This window comes from Crocuta crocuta, unplaced genomic scaffold, assembly GCF_008692635.1.
Source record: "Crocuta crocuta isolate KB4526 unplaced genomic scaffold, BGI_CrCroc_1.0 scaffold131, whole genome shotgun sequence".
Classification (NCBI taxonomy): domain Eukaryota; kingdom Metazoa; phylum Chordata; class Mammalia; order Carnivora; family Hyaenidae; genus Crocuta; species Crocuta crocuta.
In genome coordinates this window covers 9,541,913-9,563,690 of record NW_027528977.1, presented here as the reverse complement: position 1 = coordinate 9,563,690, position 21,778 = coordinate 9,541,913, and the positions used below count along the sequence as shown (strand labels likewise).

Sequence of the window (21,778 nt, the reverse complement as noted above, 5' to 3'; positions counted from 1 at the left end):
TAAAGTAAGCTCAGAGAGACTCCCACTGCCATTAACTTTTCCAGTGAAATAAGTTATCCCTGTTTTTGCTTAAATTCGTTTGAATGGCAGCCGAGAGTCCCTCCTAATCTACATAATCCTCAAATAGTAGTCATTTTTGTCAGTGGCAGGGAAATGGGCGAAAGGTGAGTTGGCCTTTTAGCGCCCCACCCCGCCTCAGCCCCGGGCAGAAGGACCCAGTCCTGTCCTGCGGCCTTCCCTGGCCACTCTGCGGTGACCTCACCACCCCCTCTCCCAGGGCTGGCCCTGCCCCCTGAGCTCTTCCCAGACTCCCAGCAAGCTTTTTGCTCTACTGTGGCCCCTGGAGCCCTAGTCCTCCTCCCTCCTTTAGGCCCCATTGGGGAGGGGCCCTTCCCCCACTCACAGGGTTGTTGGAATCTGTGCACTGAGGGGCCCAGCTTTACCCCACTGTCTCAGCTCCCTTCCCCTAGCAGGGCTGCTTGGAGGGGTCCACGGGACTGTGCGTGTTCCAAGGCCGCATGGGAGCCGGCACTAAGGAGGACCAGAATCATCGGTTCTCTGTCCTCTGTACTCCAGCGAAACAGTCCTTCGCCCTGCACTGCCTCTCTCCCTGCTGACTTCAAATGAACTCAAACTGCTCAGAGCAGGCCAAAGCCCCTCCCCTGCCTGCTGCCTCTCCGGTTGCCCACTCATGCCCCTGCTGTGGGCTCTGCCCTCCTCGGTTGGAGATTGCACTCTTGAAGGGCGCTAATGGCCTCCCCCGCCTGGCACGAGGACACTTCCCCGTCCCCATGGCTTCCACCCGCACAGCCTCACACCCCGGCTTTGGAACACTGTGATCCCTGCAGCTCTGGGGTTTGGAGGGGGCAGCTGAGAGGTGCGGTAGGAAGCACCTCAGCCTTTGATCTTTGGAGCAGCAGACCCAGGATGTTCTGGCTGAGTGGCTCTGGACAGGTCATTTTCACTCTCTGAGCCTCAGTTCCCTCATATGAAAAATGCCTTTAGTGACATCTCTCTTAAGTGATTTTCTAGGATTAAATTATATATAAGCTATTGCTCTGTGGTTCCTGGTAGAGAGAGGCGGTGTTCAGAGCAGATGCCCTGTGCTTGTGTTTACTTCCATCTAGGCTAGCTCTTCTTTCCTGAGATTCAGTCTCCAACTCTCTATTCTTCACCCTTCTGTCCCCTGTTCCCCCAGCCCTACTCCAGCCCACACTCCACCCCCACCCCACCCCAGCCTCCCTTTCTTCTACCACCTTCTCTGGGCAGATACTTTCCATCTTCCTCCCTCCACCCATCTTGGCTGCCCAGCTGACCAGAGCTGCTAGTGGTCAGGCTTCCTCCCGGCCCACCACAGCCAAGCCTCTTAAAAGGGTTGTCTACACTCTCTCATCTACTCTTATTCTACATCTCAGCAGCCCTCCCCCGCCCAGTTACTCTAACCCTGGCTGCTGCCCCAGCTCTCTGCTAAACTGATCTGGCAAACATCACTTTGTTGCGAAATGCGATGGGGACTCCATGGCCTTATCTGCCTGGATGACACTGTGGCAACTTCTGGAAACACTCTTGCCCTGCCCTCCCCTCCCTGCCCTTAGCTCTCCAGAGGCTGTCGTCTGTCCTCCGCCTCTGGTGGAGCCTTCTGCTTTCTCTGCCCCGTGCTGTGATGTTGCTGCTTCCTGCTCTCTCATTTCTTCTATGGCTGTCCTCATGCTGGATTTGTTCCATGTTTATTATTATTTTTTTTAACAGGTTAAAAAAGAATCTAACTTAGTTGCCAACATCCAAAAACCAGATTTCACATTAAAGTCTGAATCTCTGGATGCCCTTGGTAAACTGTCAGATGCGGCCACAGCTTGCTCAGCATTCATACATGGCGGCCCTTGCTTTGGGCTGAGAATGGCTGCCCCTAGAAGGCTCCCCCCAGACTGCTCCCAGCAGCACTCAGCATCCTTCCCTGTGCTCTTGCTCGCTGGTATCCATGGAAACCAAGGATGGACTGAGAGGGCTTCATGGTTCAAGAGAAGTGGGAGAGTGGATTTCTTTGTGGAAATGAAAGATACTGTGTTTAATATGTCAGGGACGTCTCAGTTCAAAGGAAACCGCATCTTACCTGCTTTGCTCCTGCTGTGACCTACCTGGGCCCTGCTCCTCAGCTCTCTCTCTGGCCATCAATTACAAGCATCAATGACCTCCCAACCCTGTCCCAAACTCATTCCTGAATTGAATCTGAGGTGAATATGGACTTGAATCTTCATCTGCTCTCTGAATTTGTCACCTAGATGTCCCACAGGCATGTCATGCAGTCATTTAACAAACATTCATTGGGCATCCACTATGTGTCAGGCACTGTTCTAGGCTCTGAAAATAACACAGGAAGCCCTGCACTAATGCTCCAGGGATCCTCAAGAGACCACAACAGAGTGGCCATTTCTCTTAAAAAGGATGGGCCCAAGGACCTGCTGAGAATGCCAGCAACTTCAGATGTGCTGGAGGTCCTGTCCCTGAAGGACAGGTGGTCATGGACAGGCTGAGCTGTCCTAGCCCAGTCCCTCTCCAGTGCAGGCTTGAGATGGGAGAGACGACAGTCCTCCCAGGGTGGTGGAGGGCATCAGTGGGAAGCAAGAGGCCCCAGAGAAAGACGGGGCCACCACCAGAGCCTCCAGGTTGTGAAACAGCAGGCAGAAGGGAGCTTCTAAGGTACACTCGCTGGTGCAGGTGCTTAGTGCTAGCCTGTCCCGGGACTGCATGTCCAGCTTCAAGCCTGGCGTCTAGTGTGGCTTGGGGCTCAGGAGCTATGAAACCTTGGTCAGGTCTCCTACCCTTTCATGTCTACACTGAGAGTAAACACTGCACAGGGTGGCTGGGAGGATGGCATGGGACAGTGTACACAGTGGCTGGGATATTCCAGATGCGTATCAGAATCCTTCCTGCCTCTCCTCACCCCTCATGCCCAGGCCCCCACTCTAGGCTCCCTGGGATCTGTCACTGGGTCCCGTCTCTGCCAAGTCACTCTCTCCTTGCTCACAGCTCCCGGAGCTCTTTTACAATACAAATCTGAACTGGTTGCTTCCTATTTCACACTCTTCTGTGCCTGCACACCCCCACCCCACCCTCAAGATGCAGTCCCAGCTCCTTGGCCTGGCACCTGTGGCTTCCCAGGACCTGCGGGCTGCACTCCCCAGCCTCACCCTCTGCTGCAGCACAGGGCTGACACCTCTAGGCCTTCACTCTGGCTGTCACTGTTCTCCAGATCCCATCCATGCAGATGTACCTCCAACTCCTCCTCTCCGACCTCCAAGCCAGTCCAGACTAGGCACCCCCCCCAACTTCTGTAGGTGCTTGGGCCCACACATGTGATCCCCATTTATGTCCTCCTGCAGATCATGAGCTGTCCAAGTCCCCATCACAAGGATGACCAGGATGGCCAGTCCTGGGAAAACCATCGTTATCTCCACCCTGCTGTGCTTCAAACCACACCTTTCCTAATGCATAGGCAGCACACGTAGGGGCACAGCTGGATACAGGTTTATTGTGACACTGGATGTGAACGGGGACTGGTGTGGCCAGCACCGGTGTGTGGTGGTGGTGGAGGGAGTGGGGGGAAATGGAGGGAGTGGGGGGAAGTGGAGGGGGTAGGGCAGGGCGCAGGGAGCCCCAGGCTCAGGCCAGGAGTTGGGGTTGGGGTGACCTTTGCCAACCTCATCCAGAAATCTGGGGTGATGACTCAAGAACTGGCAATGCCTCTGGCTGGGCTGGAGGAGGCGGCAGTGGGTGGGTGGGAGAGGCTCACACATGGGAGAAGGCGTGGCTCTTGCAGAGGGGCTTGTCCTTCTTGGAGTAGAAAGTCTTTCCTTCCAGGTTGATCTGGCATATCTGAGGACAGCCAAGGTCAAGTCATATGGGCTAGGGGTGGCAGGAGAGTCCCCTTCCCAACCTCTCAGGAATTCCAGAGGCAGGGCATGAGAGGGAGGCTGGTAAAGAACAAGTCCAAGTCCAGGGAGGGGGGCACTCACCGCACACACAAAGCAAGTATCATGCCAGCTAAAGCCCAGCGCCTCCAGGAAGCGGTCCCCTGCATCGATCTTGAAGTCACAGCCCCGGCATTTCGTGCCAAACATCTTCTCATAGTCTGAGGATGGAGGCAGAGAGAAAGGGGGCACTGTGTTCTGGCCTACCCCACCCCCATCCCTTACCTATGCTCCCCTTCCCCACCCCCCCTACCTCGCTCGCAGTAGGGTGCCCCTTCCTCCATGTAGAAGGCCCTGTTCCGAATGGGCGTCTTGCAGGCCGCGCAGGTAAAGCAGTGCACATGCCACGTCATCTTTAGGGCATGCATGATCTCCTAGGAGGACGCTACAGTCACCAGGCAGCTTGGCCCCTCCTCTCCAGAGCTGGGGACACAGGAAGGCTGGCCTTGGGCCCTCTTCCTTCCTGTGGTAAATGTTGCATCTGCACACACACCATTCCCACTCTGCCTCCAGCCCTGAGGTCTCCCTGTGGATGTCCGCTATGCTTCTGAGATTTGCCACGTCCAAAGCTCAGCTCCTAACCTCTGTACCCCAAACCTGCCTCCCCCACAGCTGTCCCCATCTCAGTTGACACCAACTCCATCCTTCCATCTGCTCTGGCCATATGCCCTGCTTTCTCTCATACACATCAGATCTCCCAGGAACTCCTGCTGGGTCCGCCTTCAAGGTGCATCCAGATCCTGACCACTTCTCACTAACGACCTGATGCCGGGTGTGAGCCGCAGGCACCCCTGGTCTCCGTAACTGCACAGTGAAACTGACTCCTGAGCTCCTCCTTCTGCCCCTACAGACTGATGTCAACCTGAGCGAGTCTACATTCCCTCCTGCTTGAATCCTTTCCTGCCTTTCCCTCTGGCCTCTGTATACTCTGATCTCCCCACAAGGCCTCTTGCCTGTGGTTGATGCACCAGGCCCACCAGTCTTGGGGCTTCACACCGGCTGTCCCTTCTGCCTGGACTGCTCTTCCCCAGTACCTCACATCTCACCCCTTACTGCCTTCAAGTTTCTGCTCCATCCAATATCCCCATCTCCATGAGGCCCATTCTGACAACAACAGTTAATACTTCTAATCTGCCTTTCCTTTTTTTTTTTAATAAAATTTTTTTTAATGTTTACTTATTTTTGAGAGAGAGAGAGAGACAGAGCATGAGCAGGAAAGAAGCAGAGACAGGGAGACATAGACTCCAAAGCAGGCTTCAGGCTCCAAGCTGTCAGCACAGAGCCTGATGCTGGGCTTGAACTTACAGATGCTTAACTGACTAAGCCACTCATGTGCCCCCAATTTGCCTTTCCAGTGCCATGTTCCCATTAATTTTACTCTGTTCTCTTTAGCCCTTAACACTTTTACTAACATACTACCAAATAATTTACTTATTGTGTGTATGGCATATCATCTGCCTTTCCTCCCTGCTTCCTGCTCAAATGTAAGGTCCAGGAGGGAACAGATGTGACTATTCTATTAGTGGCTATACTGTAACAGCAGTGCCTGTCCCTGTGGGTGCTCATTGGCAAATGTTTGTGAATTAACCTGCACTACTGGAGTGAGGAAGAAGCAGTGGCTCAGGGAGAGTCTGTGCTCTCACTGGCCTCAGCTGTCAATCCTGAAGACCCTTGGGCCAACCAGGGCCAGCAGCATTCAGATCTAGAGCAGGCAGAGGGCGGTGTGAGGCTTTGAGGGGCATCGGTCTGTGGGTCCAACCAGACCTTGCTTCTTAGCTGGGTAACTTGGCCAAGTTACCTTCCTTGACACTTGGTTCCTTCCCTTGTGAATTGGGAAGTTAATCCCAGTAGGACCATTTAAGAATGGTCCTACATTGTATGTTGGGGGGGTGTCCAAGACTCCGTGCCTACCAGGGCCCGTAGGTGGACTCAACAGGGCAACCACCTCTTCCTGCCTGTAGGGATGGTGAAGACCAGTTCATGCAGGAATGCCTGGAAGGCTCAGGTCTTGAAGTGAAACTTTATTTTCAAATGGTGCCCACTAATTTATTATTATTTTTGTTGTTGTTTATTTATATTTGAGAGAGAGGGAGGGTATGCGTCTATGTGTGAGCAGGGGAGGGACGGTGGGGCGGGAAACAGAGGATCCAAAGTGGGCTCTGTGCTGATGGCAGCGAGCCCAATGCAGGGTTCGAACTCATAAATTGCAAGATCATGATCTGAGCCAAAATCAGATGCTCAACTGACTGAGCTACCTAGGTGCCCTATTGCCCATTAATTTAAAATGACAATGCAGACCGAACAACACAAGTGGGCAGCACCTAGCTCTCTGATGGCCCACCTGTGCCCTCTGCATCTATGTCACATCTCACATATGCCTCACAACCATCCTGACCAGGAAGTTACTGCCACCATTTTAGTGAGGCCCAGAGACAGTGACTTGCACCAGGTCACACAGCTAATAGAAATGGGTTTTGTGCCCAAGTCTGGCTAGCTCCAAAGCTGGCTCTTCCCACTGCCTGGTGTTGCTGCTTTTCAAGGAGCGGACAAAGGGTGCAGGGGAAGGAACTTGTCTGCAAGCTGGCAGGACAGGGGGCACAGGCCAGGGCATGGGCAGCCCAGAGCTGGGTCCAGTGGGTGTGTGGGCAGGGAGGCAGGTTTCTGCTGGTATTCAGAAAAACCTGTAAGCCAGTTACCAATGTTTATCTTACGCCCTAGTTCCTAAATCTGTCTGCCTCTCCCATCCCCACTGCCCTGACCCAGGCCCCAGCAGCCTGTTCCATCTCCCCCTTCCCAGAGGAAGCTTGCTGCAGCACAGCTGACCTCATCAGCCCCAGCTCCAAACTCCTAACACGGCCCCCGCTCACCTCTTCTGCCTCATCTCACACCCTTCCCGGGTGTTAGCTTGTGACACAAGCTATTCCTTCTGCTCGGAGTGCTCCTTCCTGATCCTTCTTCAAGCTAATTCCTATTCATTTTTAAAGTTCAGCTTAGAGGCCACTCCCATCCATTCCTTCAAACATTTACTGACCACCTCCTGTACATAGAGCACGATCTAAACATGAGCAAAACAGCCCTAGTCCCAGCCCATGGAGTTCACACCTGGGGAGAAGATGGGGCAAAAGGGCTGGGGAGTAATGAGAAAACTGTGGGGGCCTAGGCCTGGTGGAAGGAGTAGGTCTCACAGAAGGTGTTCTTAAGGAAATGATAGGAGTCCAAGATGAGAAGGAACAAGATAAACAGGGGGCTAAAATAGTGTTCCTGGTGGAGAGGACAGACTGTACAAAGGCCCTGTGGTAAGGGAAACCGCAAACTGGCAAAATGAAAGGGCCCACATGGCTGGAGCACTGGAGAGGGGCTAGTGACGAGAGGTGAACCTTAAGAGCATAGGGTTCCAAGGGCACCTATGTGGCTCAGTTGGTTAAGCGTCTGACTCCTGGTTTTGGCTCAGGTCATGATCCTAGGGTTGTGGGATTGAGCCCTGCATCAGGCTCTGTGCTGAGTGTGGAGCCTGCTAAAGATTCTTTCTCTCCCTCTCTCTGCGTTTTCTCTCCGGTTTGTGCTCTTACTCTCTCTCTCTAAAAAAGAATGGAAAAAGGAAAGGAAAGGGAAGGGGAAGGGAAGGGGAAGGGAAGGGAAGGGGGAAGAAAGAAGGAAGGAAGAGAAAGCAAGAAAGCAGAGTATAGGGTTCCAGACGTGGGCCCCAAACCAGGGTAGGCCCCGTCTAATGTGTCACTCATGCTGTGCTGCTTCCCTACAACTCCATCAAGACAATCTGACTGTGCTATGTTTCTCTCCCCATGCTCCATTGTGATCTCCCAGGGCAGGCACAGTTCTGAGCACTGGGTGCAGACAGGGCACAGAGCACCCAGCAGGTTGAGGGGATAAGCTTCCTCCCCCTTCCCCCCAGGGTGAGGTGGGGCTTCCTAGAGTTTGTTAGGCTCTTGAATTCTTGTGAGAGAGGAAGCTAAGAGCCCCTGAGTCTCTGTGGAACATTAGCCTGAGCTGGGGCAGGAGAGGGTTTGCCACCCAAGGCTTACTCCAGGACCTGGGAGCCAGCCAGGCCCTACCAGCCTCGGCTTCCCATCTGTGGCCTGGTTGATAACCCTGCCTACCCAGGATGGGGGTGAGGTAGGACAAGAGTGCAGTGTAACACAGACGGAGCAGTCATTGAACAGTAGGGCCTTGATTTGTAGATGCCCAGCTCAGGAACGGTCCTGGGATCCAACCCATTCTATTGAAACAGTCCAATGGTGTATGGCCTAGGCTGGCAGGGAATTGATTGTGATCTTGGGCAAAATTCCCTCATACATAAGATGGGAATATTCTCTATAAGATGGGAATAACCAAACTGACTTCCTATAGTATGACTGTGAAGCTGGATGCCTACACACTTTAAGTGTACCACAACACAAACTGGCATTACAGTGACAAAGACTGTGACTATATCCAACTCCCCCTTCCTGTCTATGGATGGAATCTCCATTTTTTGCTGGGCACATGACTGCCCCAAACAGACTGTATTTCCCAGCCTCTCTTGCAGCTCAGCAGGGTCATGTGACTGAGATCTGGCCAATGGGATGGAAGCACAAGGGTTGGGTAGCAGCATCTTCTAAAGGCGGCTGTCATGGGCCTTCTATCCCTTCCTCCCTTCCCAGCTTCCTGCTGGCTGAGACATGGAAATTTTAGCTGAGGCTCAAGGGTCATCTTGGACTGTTAAGTAAGCCTGTGCTGAGAATGGCCAAGGAACAAGATACAGAAGCCTAGATGTGTCTACTAGTCCTGGACTGCCCACCTCTAGACTTTCTTACATAGGAAATAAGCTGCCACTATTTTGAGTTTTCTACCGTTCATGTTCCAGGTAATCCTTACTAATATGAACATCACCACAGAGCTCTCTGGCCACATCTGGCAGCTCTACTTCTGTATGCAGAAGGAAGGAGAAGCATGAATGTCAGGAGTCCAAGCTGGGAGTCATCAGTGCCTGGGGCCACTCCAGCTTAGCTCTCATGCTCTGTAACCTTGGGCAGTTTCTCCTCCTCTCTGGGCTTCAGTTTCCGTACACATACAATAGATTTCACCCTGCCTGTTCTGCCCCCTTTCCCTCTGACTGCACTCTTGGCCCCTGACACCCTCTGCATCCTCTCCTCCTCGTGTGAGTTCCTGGGGGCAGGGCCTATTACTTCATGACATGTCCTCAGGCACGGGGCACACTATCTGGCACACTGTCCACATTTAATGAAGAGAATGAATGGGGGAAGCCAGAAGGCCCATCGCTCTTTGCTCATAACACACACAGACCCAAGTCCCAAGGCTGGTTCCTGCTGGCAGCTAGGTTGCCCTGCAGAAATATGGCCAGGCTCTGCTGTGTGCTTAGCTTCAGTGGGAAGAACAGAATTTCTTCATGTTTATTCATTTACTTTGAGAGAGAGAGAGAGAGAATCCCAAGTAGTCCCTACACTGTCAGTGCAAAGCCCGACGCAGGGTTCAAACCCAGGAACCATGAGATCATGCCTGAGCCAAAACCGAGTTGGGCATTTAACCGACTGAGCCACCCAGGCACCCTAGGATCTTTAAAATCAAGATTATTTCTATTTTTAATGTTTTTATTTATTTTTGAGAGAGAGAGAAGGCATGCGCAGGGGAAGTGCAGAGAGAGAGAGGGAAACAGAGGATCTGAAGCAGGGCTCTGTGCTGATAGCAATGAGCCCGATGTGGGGCTGGAACTCACAAACCGTGAGATCATGACCTGAGCCAAAGTCGGATGCTCAATCGATTGAGCCACCCAGGTGCCCCAGAAAGAACAGGATTTTGAATCACAAATGTGTGTGTCTGAATTTCTGGCTTTGCCACTCCATAGTTCTATGCTTTTCAGACACAGTGAGTTATCTATAAGTTTCTGTCCTCTCGTGTACTGGACATGGCAGACACTGTGGACTAGCCTCCCCAAAGCCTGTCATGGGCCCCTTCTTTTCTCCTTCCTTTCTTGTGGGAGACAAAGGCTAAAATATTGACTTTGCCATCATCCTCCGCGGACCAGGTGCTCACAGGATAACCATTCCAAACACTGAGATGAAGATGCAAATTTCTGGTTTTCCTTCCAGAGCCAAAAAGCAAAACCTTGTTAAAATAATGCCATTTGGGCCTTCCCTCTCCTTCCTGCCTGCAGCAAGAATATCAGGCCTGGGGTTTAAGTAGTCATCTGGTAACCATGACATGATAGGCTTGGGGACAAGAGTCTACACGCTGAGCTGAGGATTTCCGAGCCAAAGGCAGGAGAAGCCTAAAGGCATGCTTGACCTGTTGTTTCAGCCCTGAAATTCTTTTTAAATGTTTGTTTTTTAATTTTTGAGAGAAAGACCACAAGCGGGGGAGCAGCAGAGAGAGAGGGAGAGAGAATCCCAAGCAGGCTCCATGCTGATGGCAGAGAGCCTGATATGGGGCTCGAACTCACAAACCTTAAGATCATGACCTGAGCCAAAGACGGACGCTCAACCAACTGAGCCACCCAGACGCCCCAACTCTGGAATTCTTATGACTGAAGTAAATAACCGCTTCTGTTTAAATCTCTGCAGCAGGGTTTAGTTATTGCGGCTGAAATGCAAGCCCACGGACACAGCTAACATCTCGTTTTGGCCTCATTAGCACCTACCTACCCTCTTTGGGTAATGGCATCTTGTTTTATTTCAGGAAGCCAACTCTCCCTCCCTCAGTCTATGGCTGGGGTAGGGTTGCCTGGCCCCTGATTCGGTGGGGGGTCACCTGGGGTTGGCTAATCCAAATCCTGGGGACTGGTCCAGAGATGGCCCTGTGACAAGCTATTCCAATGAGCATCAGGACCCTTGATGCATCAGCTTGTACAGAGGCGCTCCTCTTCTCTTTGCAGTGTGAAGCTGGGGAGACAGAGCCCTGGCCTCACTGTGGCACCATCTTTGTAACCTCCCTAGGAAAAGTACGCAAGGAACAAAGCCAACACAGACAAAAACAGACCCAAGTAGTGGAGAAAGTCTGATGACCTTGGGACCTGCAGTCGGCAGGGCCTGAAGTTAGTGCCCCGTGAGCTTTCTGATTACTTAGGCTGATACACATTTCCCTCGCTTTTCGAAAGGCAGTGTTACATCACCTCACTTTTATGAGAGACCCGCCAACTGAAAGGAATCCAAAAAGGAATTTTTTTTTTACAAAAAAAGGTGAAAAGTGAAAACAGCATTCAGTGTTTTGGTTTGTGGTGAGCCATTACTGAGGCAGTGCGTACCCTGCGTACCCTGTACCCTGCGCACCCTGTACCCTGCGCGAGTGGCCCCACCCAGCTCCTTTCCTGGGAACCACATTCAGCATCTCAGCATCGAGCGCCACAGCTCTGAACTGTGTCTGTGAGCATCTGTGCTTTATCTCAATTTACTTAGCGCATCTGTTAGCAAGATGTGTCCTAAGCTACCAGAAAAGCCTACAAGAGGTTATTTTTTTGGGCCTGGGAATGCTCACATTTTTTTCCATATAAATTAACAGTACTTGCTTCTTCACTTTATGCCATTCCGGCTTGGGAAAGTTTTCATAGGTACGTTCTACTTTCAGAGAGCCAGGGAAACCTGTACATTCTTTCTTGCTTGAGCCCCTCTGAGTAGGATTTTGGTTATTTGTTAAGAGGATCCTGGCTATGTAAAATGAGGCCAATATAACAGCCTGCTTAGGAAGCTGCTAGGGATCCAAAGGGCTCATGACAAGAGAGCTTCCAGGCCTAAGGGCTGCTCAGTAGTATTCCTCAATGCTGACAGGGTCAGATTCGCCCTCCCGCCCATCTGCCAGCCCCACTCACGCCTGTGATCTTCTTCTTGCACTTGGCACAGCTGGGTGCATAGCGCACATCATAGCAGGGGGGGCAGAAGATGGCACCCTTCTCCTCAAAGAAGCCGCCCTCTTCCAGGACCTTCCCACACTGGCTGCACACAAACTCCTCAGGGTGGTATGCATGGCCCAGCGCCACCAGGTAGCGGCCCCTAAGAGGGAGGCGAGGGCAGTAAGCGGGAGTGTATGCAGGGGAGGTGGGAGGTCCTGGCCAGGGCCCAAGTGGGTTTAGTGAACACCTATTCTAAAGCCTGCAAGGGAGACTCTTTCTCCCCATTTTCCAAATAAAGGAGAAATAGGCCTGGGAGGTGACCCAAGTGATGACACAGTGATGAAGCTGCACCGCTTTGATGACAAGAGATGGGGACATAAGGCAGTGTTGGAATAAGGAGGAGGGTTACATTGGCTTGGGGGCTGCTGACTTGGGCCTAATTAGATAAACTAGAGGAGTCGGTGCCCTGGGGATGGGAGGCCCAGAGGGCATATCAGCTCTGAAGATCAGTAGGTACCTGAGCCGACCCTGGTGCCCACCCTGTCCCATTTGCCTAGTGCATCTGGCTTGGGGAGGGGCCTGCAGGTCCCAGATAAATGGAAGTGTCTTCAGAAGGGGTTCTCTGCAGAGCCTGAGAGCTGACAGGAGTTGAGAACAGTGCAAGACCAGGGCTGAGAACTATCAAGATTCTAGAAGCCAGCACGCTGACTCTGGGGGGCTGTGTGACCTTGCTGGGGCTCAGGGAACAGTGTAAGGAGAGAGGGGCCTCTGGCCTGTCTGCTCTGAGAGCAGAGGTTTGGCAGAGACCAAATGAGCAGGAAGGAGAGGCAGAGGAGCTGGAAGGGACAGGCCCTTCCCTGCCCAGACAGCAGCCTTTCTAGGGGTGCTGCTTGAATGCATTGTTGGTACTTCCTCCATTTCAGCAGGGCAAATGCTGATAGAGGCTGATGCAGGGTGGGGTGGGGGAAGTAATGCAGGATGCAGAATCTGAGGACCTAGGCCAGGTCCCTGCCCCCACTGCAACTGGGAACTGAATCCTTATCCTCCTACAGTGACAGCTGAGATGAGTGGGGAGACTGACGGGGGAGAAGAGGTCGGAAAGATGCCAGGGCCAGGCTTCAGCACAGGAAAGGCCAGGGTAGGAAAGGAACAGGGCCACCCACCGGATGACCTTGTGGCACTGGTGGCACACGGGAGTCTTGCCATTGCTGCCACCACCTGCTCCTGTGCCTCCTCCAGTGGCTGCCTGCACGATGGAGGTGCGGTTCTGCAGAGGTGTGGGCGTGGCTGGCTGGCTGTGCCGGGTCAACACGGTGCTGGTCTTGTCCGGGGCGTAGCGCTCAGCAAATGCAGGGTCCACAGCCCAGGGCGGGCGGCTAGTGGGGTTGGGGGTGGTAGGGCCTGCCAGGGCCAAGGAAAAGTGGCTCCAGGGGGGTGCCCAGGGACCCCAAGGTCAGGGGGTGGAGCCAGGGGCAGCTTGGAGCACCCCCCACCCCTCACCCTGCATGCCCCTGGAGGCTACCCACCCTTCCCCAGGCCCAAGCCCACTCTCTCTCACCAGGCCAGGGTTCCTGGGGTGTAGCTGAGGCTGGGGCTGGGGCTTCTGTCCTGGGCACCTGGCTGCAAGATCTGCCATTCAAGGCCCTGTATGGCTGAGGCTCCTGGTGTGGCTCCACCCCCAACCTTGGCCTTCCTGGCCCCATGGGAAATGCCCGGGTACATGAGAGTGCTAGGCTGGACTCCAGGTCCCACGGGGGTAAGTATGGGTAGGGCAGCTTCTCCTGGCCAGGTTCTTGCTGGCAGGTCTGTTGTGTGGGACTGGGAAGTGCAGAAGGGCTCTCCCTTCCGAGGGCTTCCTCATCCCAGAGATCTAGCTCTGATGGCAGGTACTACCCCTCATTGAGACCCAGACTGGCGTGACCCACACTGGGTCTAACAGCCCCACACCCAAAACAAGCCCACAAAGATAGAAGACAAAGGCGGAGAAAGCAGGGCTGAGAATGTTTATTTCCATGCCTAAGCCAGCACAGACCTGGCAGATAGCAGTACCACAGGGCAAAGAGAGAAGGCAGTGTCAGACAGAGCCAGGCTCCCTGCCAGGCCAGGAGGAGGCTCAGTCCAGGGGCAGGAGAGGAGTGGGTAGGCAGAAGCTGCAGCAACCAAGGGGGTGTGCCCTCGGTGGGAGGAGCAGGAGAGAGAGGCAGAGAGGGCAGCCGGCCGGTGAGGGCCAAGCTACGACTGCACGTTGAGCACGTGGGCAGAGCGCTGGTGGTGCCAGTCCCGGAGGCGGGTGTAGCGTGGGCTCTGCAGCTCCAGGACATACTTTTCCCTAGGGGGGCAGAGAGAGAAGGAGGAGGAAGTAGAAGGAAGGAGAGGTGAAAGGGAGGAAGGGAGGGAAGATGGAAGGGAGGAAGGAAAGGAGGAAGGAAAATGGAGAGCCCTGGCGGTGGACCCTCAGAAGCAGACACAGGGCTGTGGCTGGAATGGGAGAGGCAAGAGGTTAGAAAGAAGGGCTACTGCCAGTCCTTTTACCTTGATTTCTTCAGGTGCTCCTCATCCGGGTCTTGCACTGAGAGGGCAGAGGCAGGCATTGACCAAGAGAAGACAGAGGGCCACCCCAGCCCTGAGCCCTGGCAGAAGGTCACAGGGTGCCGGAGCAGGCTCCAGCTGAGCCCAGGCCCAGGCTAGGGGCCAGCAGGAGAGTCCACCCTGCCCTGGCACTTACTGAACTCGGTGCCCGTGAGGTGGGCAAGGATGCGGAAGGAACGGGACTGGCCCGTCCCGGGCCGAGGCCGCCAGTCCTCTGTGTCCTCCATCAGCCGCTGCTTGCTGGCGTCTGGAACCAGCGGCCGGAGCGGCTGTCTGTAGGGAGGGTGTGGCTCAGAACTTCATGCTGGGGGTGGATAGTGGGGGCAGCCCCTCCCAGGATTGGTGCATGTGGGCTATGGTGCTTAGGAGAGTGGGGGAGGGCAAGGCCAGGGCCCCGCTAGGTGAGGGGTGGGGAGGGCAGCTATGTGAGAGGAAAGGAGGGCAGCTAGGGTAGGGAGGGGCCACCGCCCAGAATGCCAAAAGGAAGGAAGAAAGGAACAGGCAGAGGGGGCTCACTGACTTGTCAGGGGTCTGCACCTGTGAAGGAAATAGACAGATGGACAGATAAAGGGACAAAGGGACAGACACAAGGAAGAAGAAAAATGGCAAGGGGTCAGAGTAGCCAGGGGCAAGGCTGCACCAAGTGTCTGGGGCACAGTTGGCCCGACACCACACCCCAATCCCGGGCCACCAGTGGGGGGCCCTGCCTGGTTCAGAGCCCCCAGGAGGGCAGTGGCTGGGCAGGAGCCACACCCTCAGGGGGGCCCTGCCTCTCCAGCTCCCGCCCCGGCCGCCAGGGGTCGCTGCCGCACGGATCTGCCTCATGGTTCCAGCCTGGCTGGGGCGCAACGCAGACTGAGCAGCAGCGCGGGCAGCGGGCTTGGGGCCTTGGACAGATGGCGTGGGCGTGTGAGGTTGGTGGGCAGGACCGACGTACCCATTCTGCTGCAGGGCGCTGTCAGCGGGCAGGGGTGCCCCAAAGGGCCGGGCCGTCTTGTTGAGGGAGGCGCTGGGTGCAAAGGTGTACCGCGGGGTATCCGCGGCAGGGGCCAGGGNAGCCGGAGGGGAATGTCCCTCTGGCGTGTCGTGGAGAGGACAGCGGTGCTCCAGCCCCACCCCCACACATCTGGACAGAGCCTAGGGGAAGTGTTGGGGGGGGGGCTCAGGTTTCAAGGGGCCCATTTGGGAGGAATGATCTCAGCCTACACAGGCCAAAGGGCAGACAAGTGCGGCTTGTAGCACAGGCCAGCAGAAGGCAGCGGACAGACAGGCAGTCATGCATGGTGCCCAGACCGTGCGGCAGCCCCGGGACCAACTCCCAGTTTCCCAGATTCTCCCAGCGCTGGCCTCTACCCTCTACCCTTGGCCGGGAATGGAAGTATCAAGGCTCCTTGTTGCCCGGGAGGGCAGGTTAGCCCAAAAGTCCAATCCTACCCCTCCCACCACCCAGATGTTTCGCTTACATGTCCCAGGCCCGTTGCCTACCTTCTGCGGTTTGCTCTGAACCGGCTGGGCCCTGGAAGAGAAAGGGAAGGGGTGATAGTGGGCCAGGCCTGAGGTGCCCCCATACACAAGATAGGCCAGGGCCCTTGTACCTGCTGAGACCCAGGCTGAGGCGCTCCCCACAGGCACGAATCTTGTTCTGGGCTTCAATGTGCGTCAGGCCCCCTGCATTCTCACCATCGATGCTCAGCACCCAGTCACCCACAGCCACGCCCGCCTGTGCAGCTTTGCCTCCAGGAGTCAGCTGCAGAGAGATGGAAGGTCACGGAGGCCCAAGCCTCTGCAGACCAAACTGAGGCCAACATTAGTCAACCCTGCTTAAGCTGCCCCACTTCTAGAACCTGGAGGCCTTTTCATTCAACTTATTTCTGGACAGCTGCTGAATACTAAAACAATCTGGGAGGGGTGGAGTTCACCTGAACCTCACAATCACCCCAATCACTCTGTTTATTCAGCTGTTTGTTCACCTCCATGACCCTCCTCCCCACAGCCTAGAAACTGCTATGATGTCAACAAGCAGCCACCTTCAGGCTAAACCCCAAGCTTCTCAACTCCAACCACAGCCTTTGAGCCCCCTACTGGCCTCCTGCCCAGGCTATTTCACCCACCTCTGGCTTGTGCATATGGTCAGCTCCTTTGTGACGCTGAGCAGTGCTCTCACTGACCTCTTACACTCCCAGCACCCTGTCCTGGGGCCATCTGCAGGGATCTGCCCGGACCTTTTGAGAGCCAGGAACAGGCCCCCATCATCTCCCTGTACCCCATGAAGTGCTTGAAGGGGGCCCAAGGTGTCAGCTAGGGCTATAAAAGAGTGTCACCCCCCCAAGCCTTCAATTGCCACATCACCGTCTTCCCTAATCCTTTGGGCTCTGCCTTGGGAATCTCCGGTTCCTGTGGTAAATAAGGGGTAATAGTGGGCTGGCAGGAACGGTCACTACCAGCATGAACTGAGCCTGCCAGCAATGACTTCTGGGAAGTTGGAGGCCTTGATGAAAGGACAATGGATATGCTGCCCAGGGGGAGAAAGTTTACTTATGATGGCCTTGAGTGCTAGGGGGAACTAGGACTTAGCCTGAGGTCAGGAGGAGCCATCAGCAGTTTGAAAGCCCCCATAGGGTATTTCCCAGACCCCTATAGAGGTAACCCTGACAAACCCCACTGGACCCTACTGGCCCTCTAGCCCAGAGGCAGCAACCCAGAAAGGGGTGGCACAGTTGTTCATGGGTTTAAGCCCACAGGGCTGTGGGGACACCTGGCAAAGAGCCTGGCATTAAGCAGACTTTTATGGGGAAGCTCTNGGACTGCGAGGTATTTGGCTGTCTGTGGCCCCAGGAAGCTCAGGTGGGCTGATGCACAGACTGAGCTGAGGCAGGGAGAGGGGAGGTAGGAGGTTCCAGAGAGATCTCCAGAAGGCAGAGAGACCAGATGCAGAGACTGACAGCAAGACTGACTAGGGCAAGAAGGGAGAGCTGGCTCTATTTCATGCTTGGGAGGTTAGAAGAGCAAGACAGCTGGGTGCCTCCTTCTTCATCTGCTACATGGTAAGAAAAGCAGCTTTCATTTATTGAGCACCTAGTATTGTCACATACTAACACTGAATCTTCCAACAACCTCTGAAGTCTGAGATTATATGTATTTTACACATGAGAAAAAAGAAGTTATGTAACTTGCCTCAAGCTGCTCAGTTAGTAAGAGGCAAGGCCAGGTCTGACCCTGACCTTAAGGCTCCACTACACTAGGCTACCTCTGCTGGGTGTTGGGACCCAACCCAGAGGTCAGCCCACCTAGAACAACTCGCTACCTCCTGCCTGGGTCTGGGGCCTAGATCTCTCTTGCTTTTAGTTCAATCCAACAACCCCTTATAATAAGCATAGAAAAGGGACACCCTTGAAAGGAAGTGACTTACTCAAGGTCATGGTGAGTCAGTAGAAGGGAAACCTGGTCCAGCCACTCCCTACCCACACAAGCTGGCTCCTGGGAGATGTGGGCTGAGCCTGAGGTAGACAGAGGTCTTGGGGGTGGGCAGGAGCAGCTGGCTCCCAGGGAGGGGTGGGGATTTGAGGACTACTTCGTTTCCTGAGTGAGGAGGACAGGAAGCACAAGAGGGATAGAACAGTGGTCAGAGAGGTGGAGAGAGAAGGAGGAGAAAACCCTGGGAGTGGGGTGGAGTGGGGTTGGGTGAGGTGGCTGGAGAAGCAGGGAGGCCTGAAGAGTCGAGGAGGGGAAAAGCCAGAGGGCTGGACACTGCAAGGGGTGGGGGTGAGTCAGCCTGAGGGCTCCAATGAGCGGCCCAACCCCCAAGTCTCAGACATTACCTCATCTCCCAGGCCTGGGCCCACAGCCAGCCCTAGCCCCTCCCTCCTCCCTGGGGTCAGGGGGGAGGGAGGGGCTGGCCTAGCTCAGAAAAGACCACCCTACCCGCCCACCCATTAGGGCTTAGGTCCAACTCCAGGGCTGGGCTCAGCTTGTGGCCCCACCCACAGCTGGGGCTGCTGACAAGCGACCTCAGGCCCAGAGTGCCCCCAACAGGCCACATCTTAAAGTTCATCCCTCAGGCTACTATGTTGCCCATCTCCACCAATGAAGAAACTGAGTCTCAAAAGTCCAGCTATGGCTCCCCAGCCACAGCGGTTAGCACCCAACCAGAAAGGAAGATGTAGAATATGTTTTCAGGGCTGGCAAGACTTGAAAATTGTGTAGGGGCGGGTTTGTGTAGTAGGGGGACCACTGCCCTAAGCTACCCAGCTGGCAGGGCAGTTTCCAGGGGAACCCCGTGGAAAGGTCCCTGGAAAGAACAGTGACTGCCTGCCTGCCCTCGCCACCAAGCCAACTCCCATAGACAGACTCAGTCTTGGGGCCCTTCTCAGGCTGTGCAGTGCCTGGACAACCTTCTAGCCCCCTCCAGGCTATGCTTGACTTGGGCTTCTTGCCAACAGCTGCCTGCCCACTGGGCTCCTGGGTGGGCCTCTCTGGACAGGCGGATGTGCAAGCAGGAAGTCCCCACCCCGTCCTGACCCCCAGGCCACAGACACCAGCCCAAAGGCTGGCCTCATTCTCTCTGGGCACACTCTTTGTGTCCCACAACTGACCATACAGTTGGAGCCGTGGCCTCATGGTCACCAGCTGAGGGGCCCACCGATGGTATTTAGGGGTTCAGGCCTCAGCCAGCCTTTTTCACCTCTGCAGACTCCAGCCACCAGCTGGCCATCCCAGCGTGGGGCTGCATTCTTGGGCTTATAAGGCAATCCCCCTGCCACAGGGAGGAGCCAACCCCTCAGCTCCGCCCCTCCCAGGACAGGCCCTCAGGAGCTGAAGTTAGAATCCTAGGGCCCCATCCCACACCCCTGCTTTGAGTCAGAGGCCACTGCATCCTGAATAGGACTAGGGGATGAAGATGGAGAACTTCGTAGAGGCTGGAGAGTGTCCTCCTCCCCACCAAACTGCAGACCATCCCAGTGCCTGAATTCAAATCCCTGCTTGCCAAGAATCACTGAAAAGGCCCCTCCACCACTCCGAGCCCTGAGTTCCATCATCTGGAAAAACAGTATGACAATCGCTATTTCCTGGGTGGCAGTGAGGTTGAAGTGAGATCCTGCGGTCAAGAGTGCTCTGCCTGGAGCCTGGCTCCAAGCATTGCTCCCTCAAGCAGCTTAGATACTTCCCGGAGACCTCAGGCTCTCCCGCTGCAGACTGGGCATCCCCCAGGGTCCTCAGACTTGGCCCCAGTAGCTTTGTGGAATGGCATCAAGTACAAGGCAGTGCTGGGGAACGGTGGGTACTCGTCTCCCAGTACCCACCTGGTTGAGAGTCTTTGTGGCAGGTGCCTACATTTCTGGACCTAGATACCTCCTGCCCTATTGGACCTGGCTCACTCCTGCTCAGACTCTTCCCATCACCTCCCACAGACTTGAGCACCCAAAGACTACTGGGGGTAGCGCCTCCCCAAACCTTGGCTCACCCGGGAGATGGAGAGGGGCACATTGAAGTCCTTGCCCCCCTGCAGCCGAAAGCCCCAAGGTGCAGGCCCCTCCAGCACCACCTTGAAGGAATCCATGGTGCCTGCTCCTGGGAGGAAAGAAAAAGTGAGTGGACAGCATGGTGGGTATACAGGCAGGCTCAGCTCTGGATACCAGCCTTGGACTAGCGCCAGGCAGGCACGAGCAGCCTCTGAACACACCCAGGGCACCAGCAGGCATGCACCTTGTCAGGTGTGGCTGGGTTTCTGGCTGGCAGACCTCGCTTTGCAGATACAGGGGCAATCCCTCTCCCCCAGGGACTGGATGGTGGGGGTTCCCTTCACTCAGTCTTGTGGTTTTTTTTTTTTTTTTCATTCAGGAGTGGGCCGCAGGGCTAATTTGACATGGAGTCCCCCCAAGTCAGCCTTAAACCTCGGACAGACTGCGGGTGAGTCAGGGGCCGGCGTTCCTCTCCCCCGCCCCCAGGTCCCGACAGGCAGGCCTCGCAGAAGCCTGCTCGGACTATATAAGGCGTGTAAGCTGACACTGTGCGGAGCCAGCGGAGGGAGCACACGGGGGCTCGGGACGCGAGGGGGAGGGGTGGGGAGGGAGGCGGCTGGAGCGGGTCCTAGCCATTCCAAGACGGGTCGAGGCTTATGAGGACTCTGGGGCGCTGGGGGCGGCACAGAGGGTCCGTGGCCCCTATGTAAAGCGGAGAAGGCTAGGACTCCAAAGTGTGGCCAGGTAGGGGGTTCATCCTGGAGTCCAGTGGGGGTGGTGCCTCCCGCACAGGCCTACTACCATCCCGACATGACTCAGTTTCCCCCGTCCCCCACCCGGGCCCAATGCATTGGCAGAGTCTCGGGCGCAGGAAGCAGCGCAGGCGCCAATCGGCCCTGCCGCAGCCGGCTTCGCCGCAGGAAGGCGGGGGCGGAGGCAGGGGCCCAGGCCCGCAAGAGGAAGCGCAACGCTGGCCTCGACCCCAGTGCCTTCCGTGGTTCCCAGGAGGCTCCTGCCCTCAGCCTGGCCCAGCCCGAGACGCCCCGCGCGGTCGCCAGTACCTGCTCGGCCCCGCCGAGGCGCTGCTCGGTGGCTGGCCCCAAAGAAACGCGCTGGGATCGGCCACCCGTGTTCTGACCCCGCCCCCACGGCCTCAGTCCGCTTTGAGCTCGCGGAAGGGGGCGGAGCCATAGGTCACGCCCCGCCAAAGCCACGCCCACGAGCGGCCGCTCTACGACTGGGAAGCCCCACCCAGTCCTTCCGCCCCGCCCAATCGCGAAGTCCCATTTTACTTCGAGCTGGAAGGCCGGTGCTGCCCGGGATCCCTCGGTGGGACGGAGCCCGGGGGGGACCTGGGCGGGGTCTGGGCTGCAGGTCGCCTAGTCTGGGAGCCGGCTAGCAGCTCGAGCAGTCCCATGCGCCTCCCTCTGGCCGAGCCTGAAGAAAGCGGCCTTCGGTACCAAACCCCTGGACATTTTGAATCCTTAGTTTCCTTCTCAGAAAAATGGGACGCTAATACTCGCCTTGCAGCCCCATCGTGAGGATCAGCATTGTTCCCCATAAGGTGCAAGCCATTGACGACTCTAGAATTTCTAAATCGGAAGGACTTGCGGGTGTGGAGCACGTGGAGGTGGGGTCAGTTGAGTTGGGGACAAGAGATTTTGAAGCTAGGTTTGTAGAACCCTCTACAGAAGGCAGAAGATAATGGCAGGAGCGGAGAGTTGGAGGGACCCCCTGGCTTGGCTCTGAGCCTGACCTATGGGCCTTTTCATTCCCTGACCCCAGGCAGTCAACAGCCTTCTGCCCTGAGACAACCCCACACCGATGAAATGGGTTTTGCCTGGTACCCTACTCCACAGCAGGCAGCACTTGTGGCAGGGGTGTAACAGGGTGTCTCTAGCAGGGTGGCAGAGTCCCCACTTTGT

The 21,778-nt window shown here is 55.6% G+C and overlaps 1 protein-coding gene across 8 annotated transcripts; it reads right to left on the bottom strand.

Moving 5' to 3' along the window:
* Window positions 1-3,509: 3,509 nt before the first annotated feature.
* PDLIM7 (PDZ and LIM domain 7) lies at window positions 3,510-21,003 on the bottom strand. Of its 8 annotated transcripts, none has more exons than XM_077757217.1 (14): window positions 20,915-21,003; window positions 19,856-19,962; window positions 15,990-16,141; window positions 15,879-15,910; window positions 15,332-15,449; window positions 14,911-14,931; window positions 14,531-14,667; window positions 14,338-14,374; window positions 13,364-13,434; window positions 12,969-13,206; window positions 11,785-11,965; window positions 4,222-4,342; window positions 4,014-4,129; window positions 3,510-3,873 (listed from the first exon to the last, which is right to left on the bottom strand). In XM_077757217.1, the coding sequence occupies exons 2-14, from the start codon at window positions 19,949-19,951 to the stop codon at window positions 3,787-3,789; spliced, it is 1,407 nt and encodes a 468-aa protein (XP_077613343.1). In that variant the 5' UTR covers window positions 19,952-19,962; window positions 20,915-21,003; the 3' UTR covers window positions 3,510-3,786. The 8 variants fall into 8 exon arrangements, with proteins under 8 accessions (XP_077613343.1, XP_077613344.1, XP_077613345.1 ...); XM_077757218.1 differs by having other exon boundaries at window positions 13,364-13,425; XM_077757219.1 differs by lacking the exon at window positions 14,911-14,931.
* Window positions 21,004-21,778: the final 775 nt, after the last annotated feature.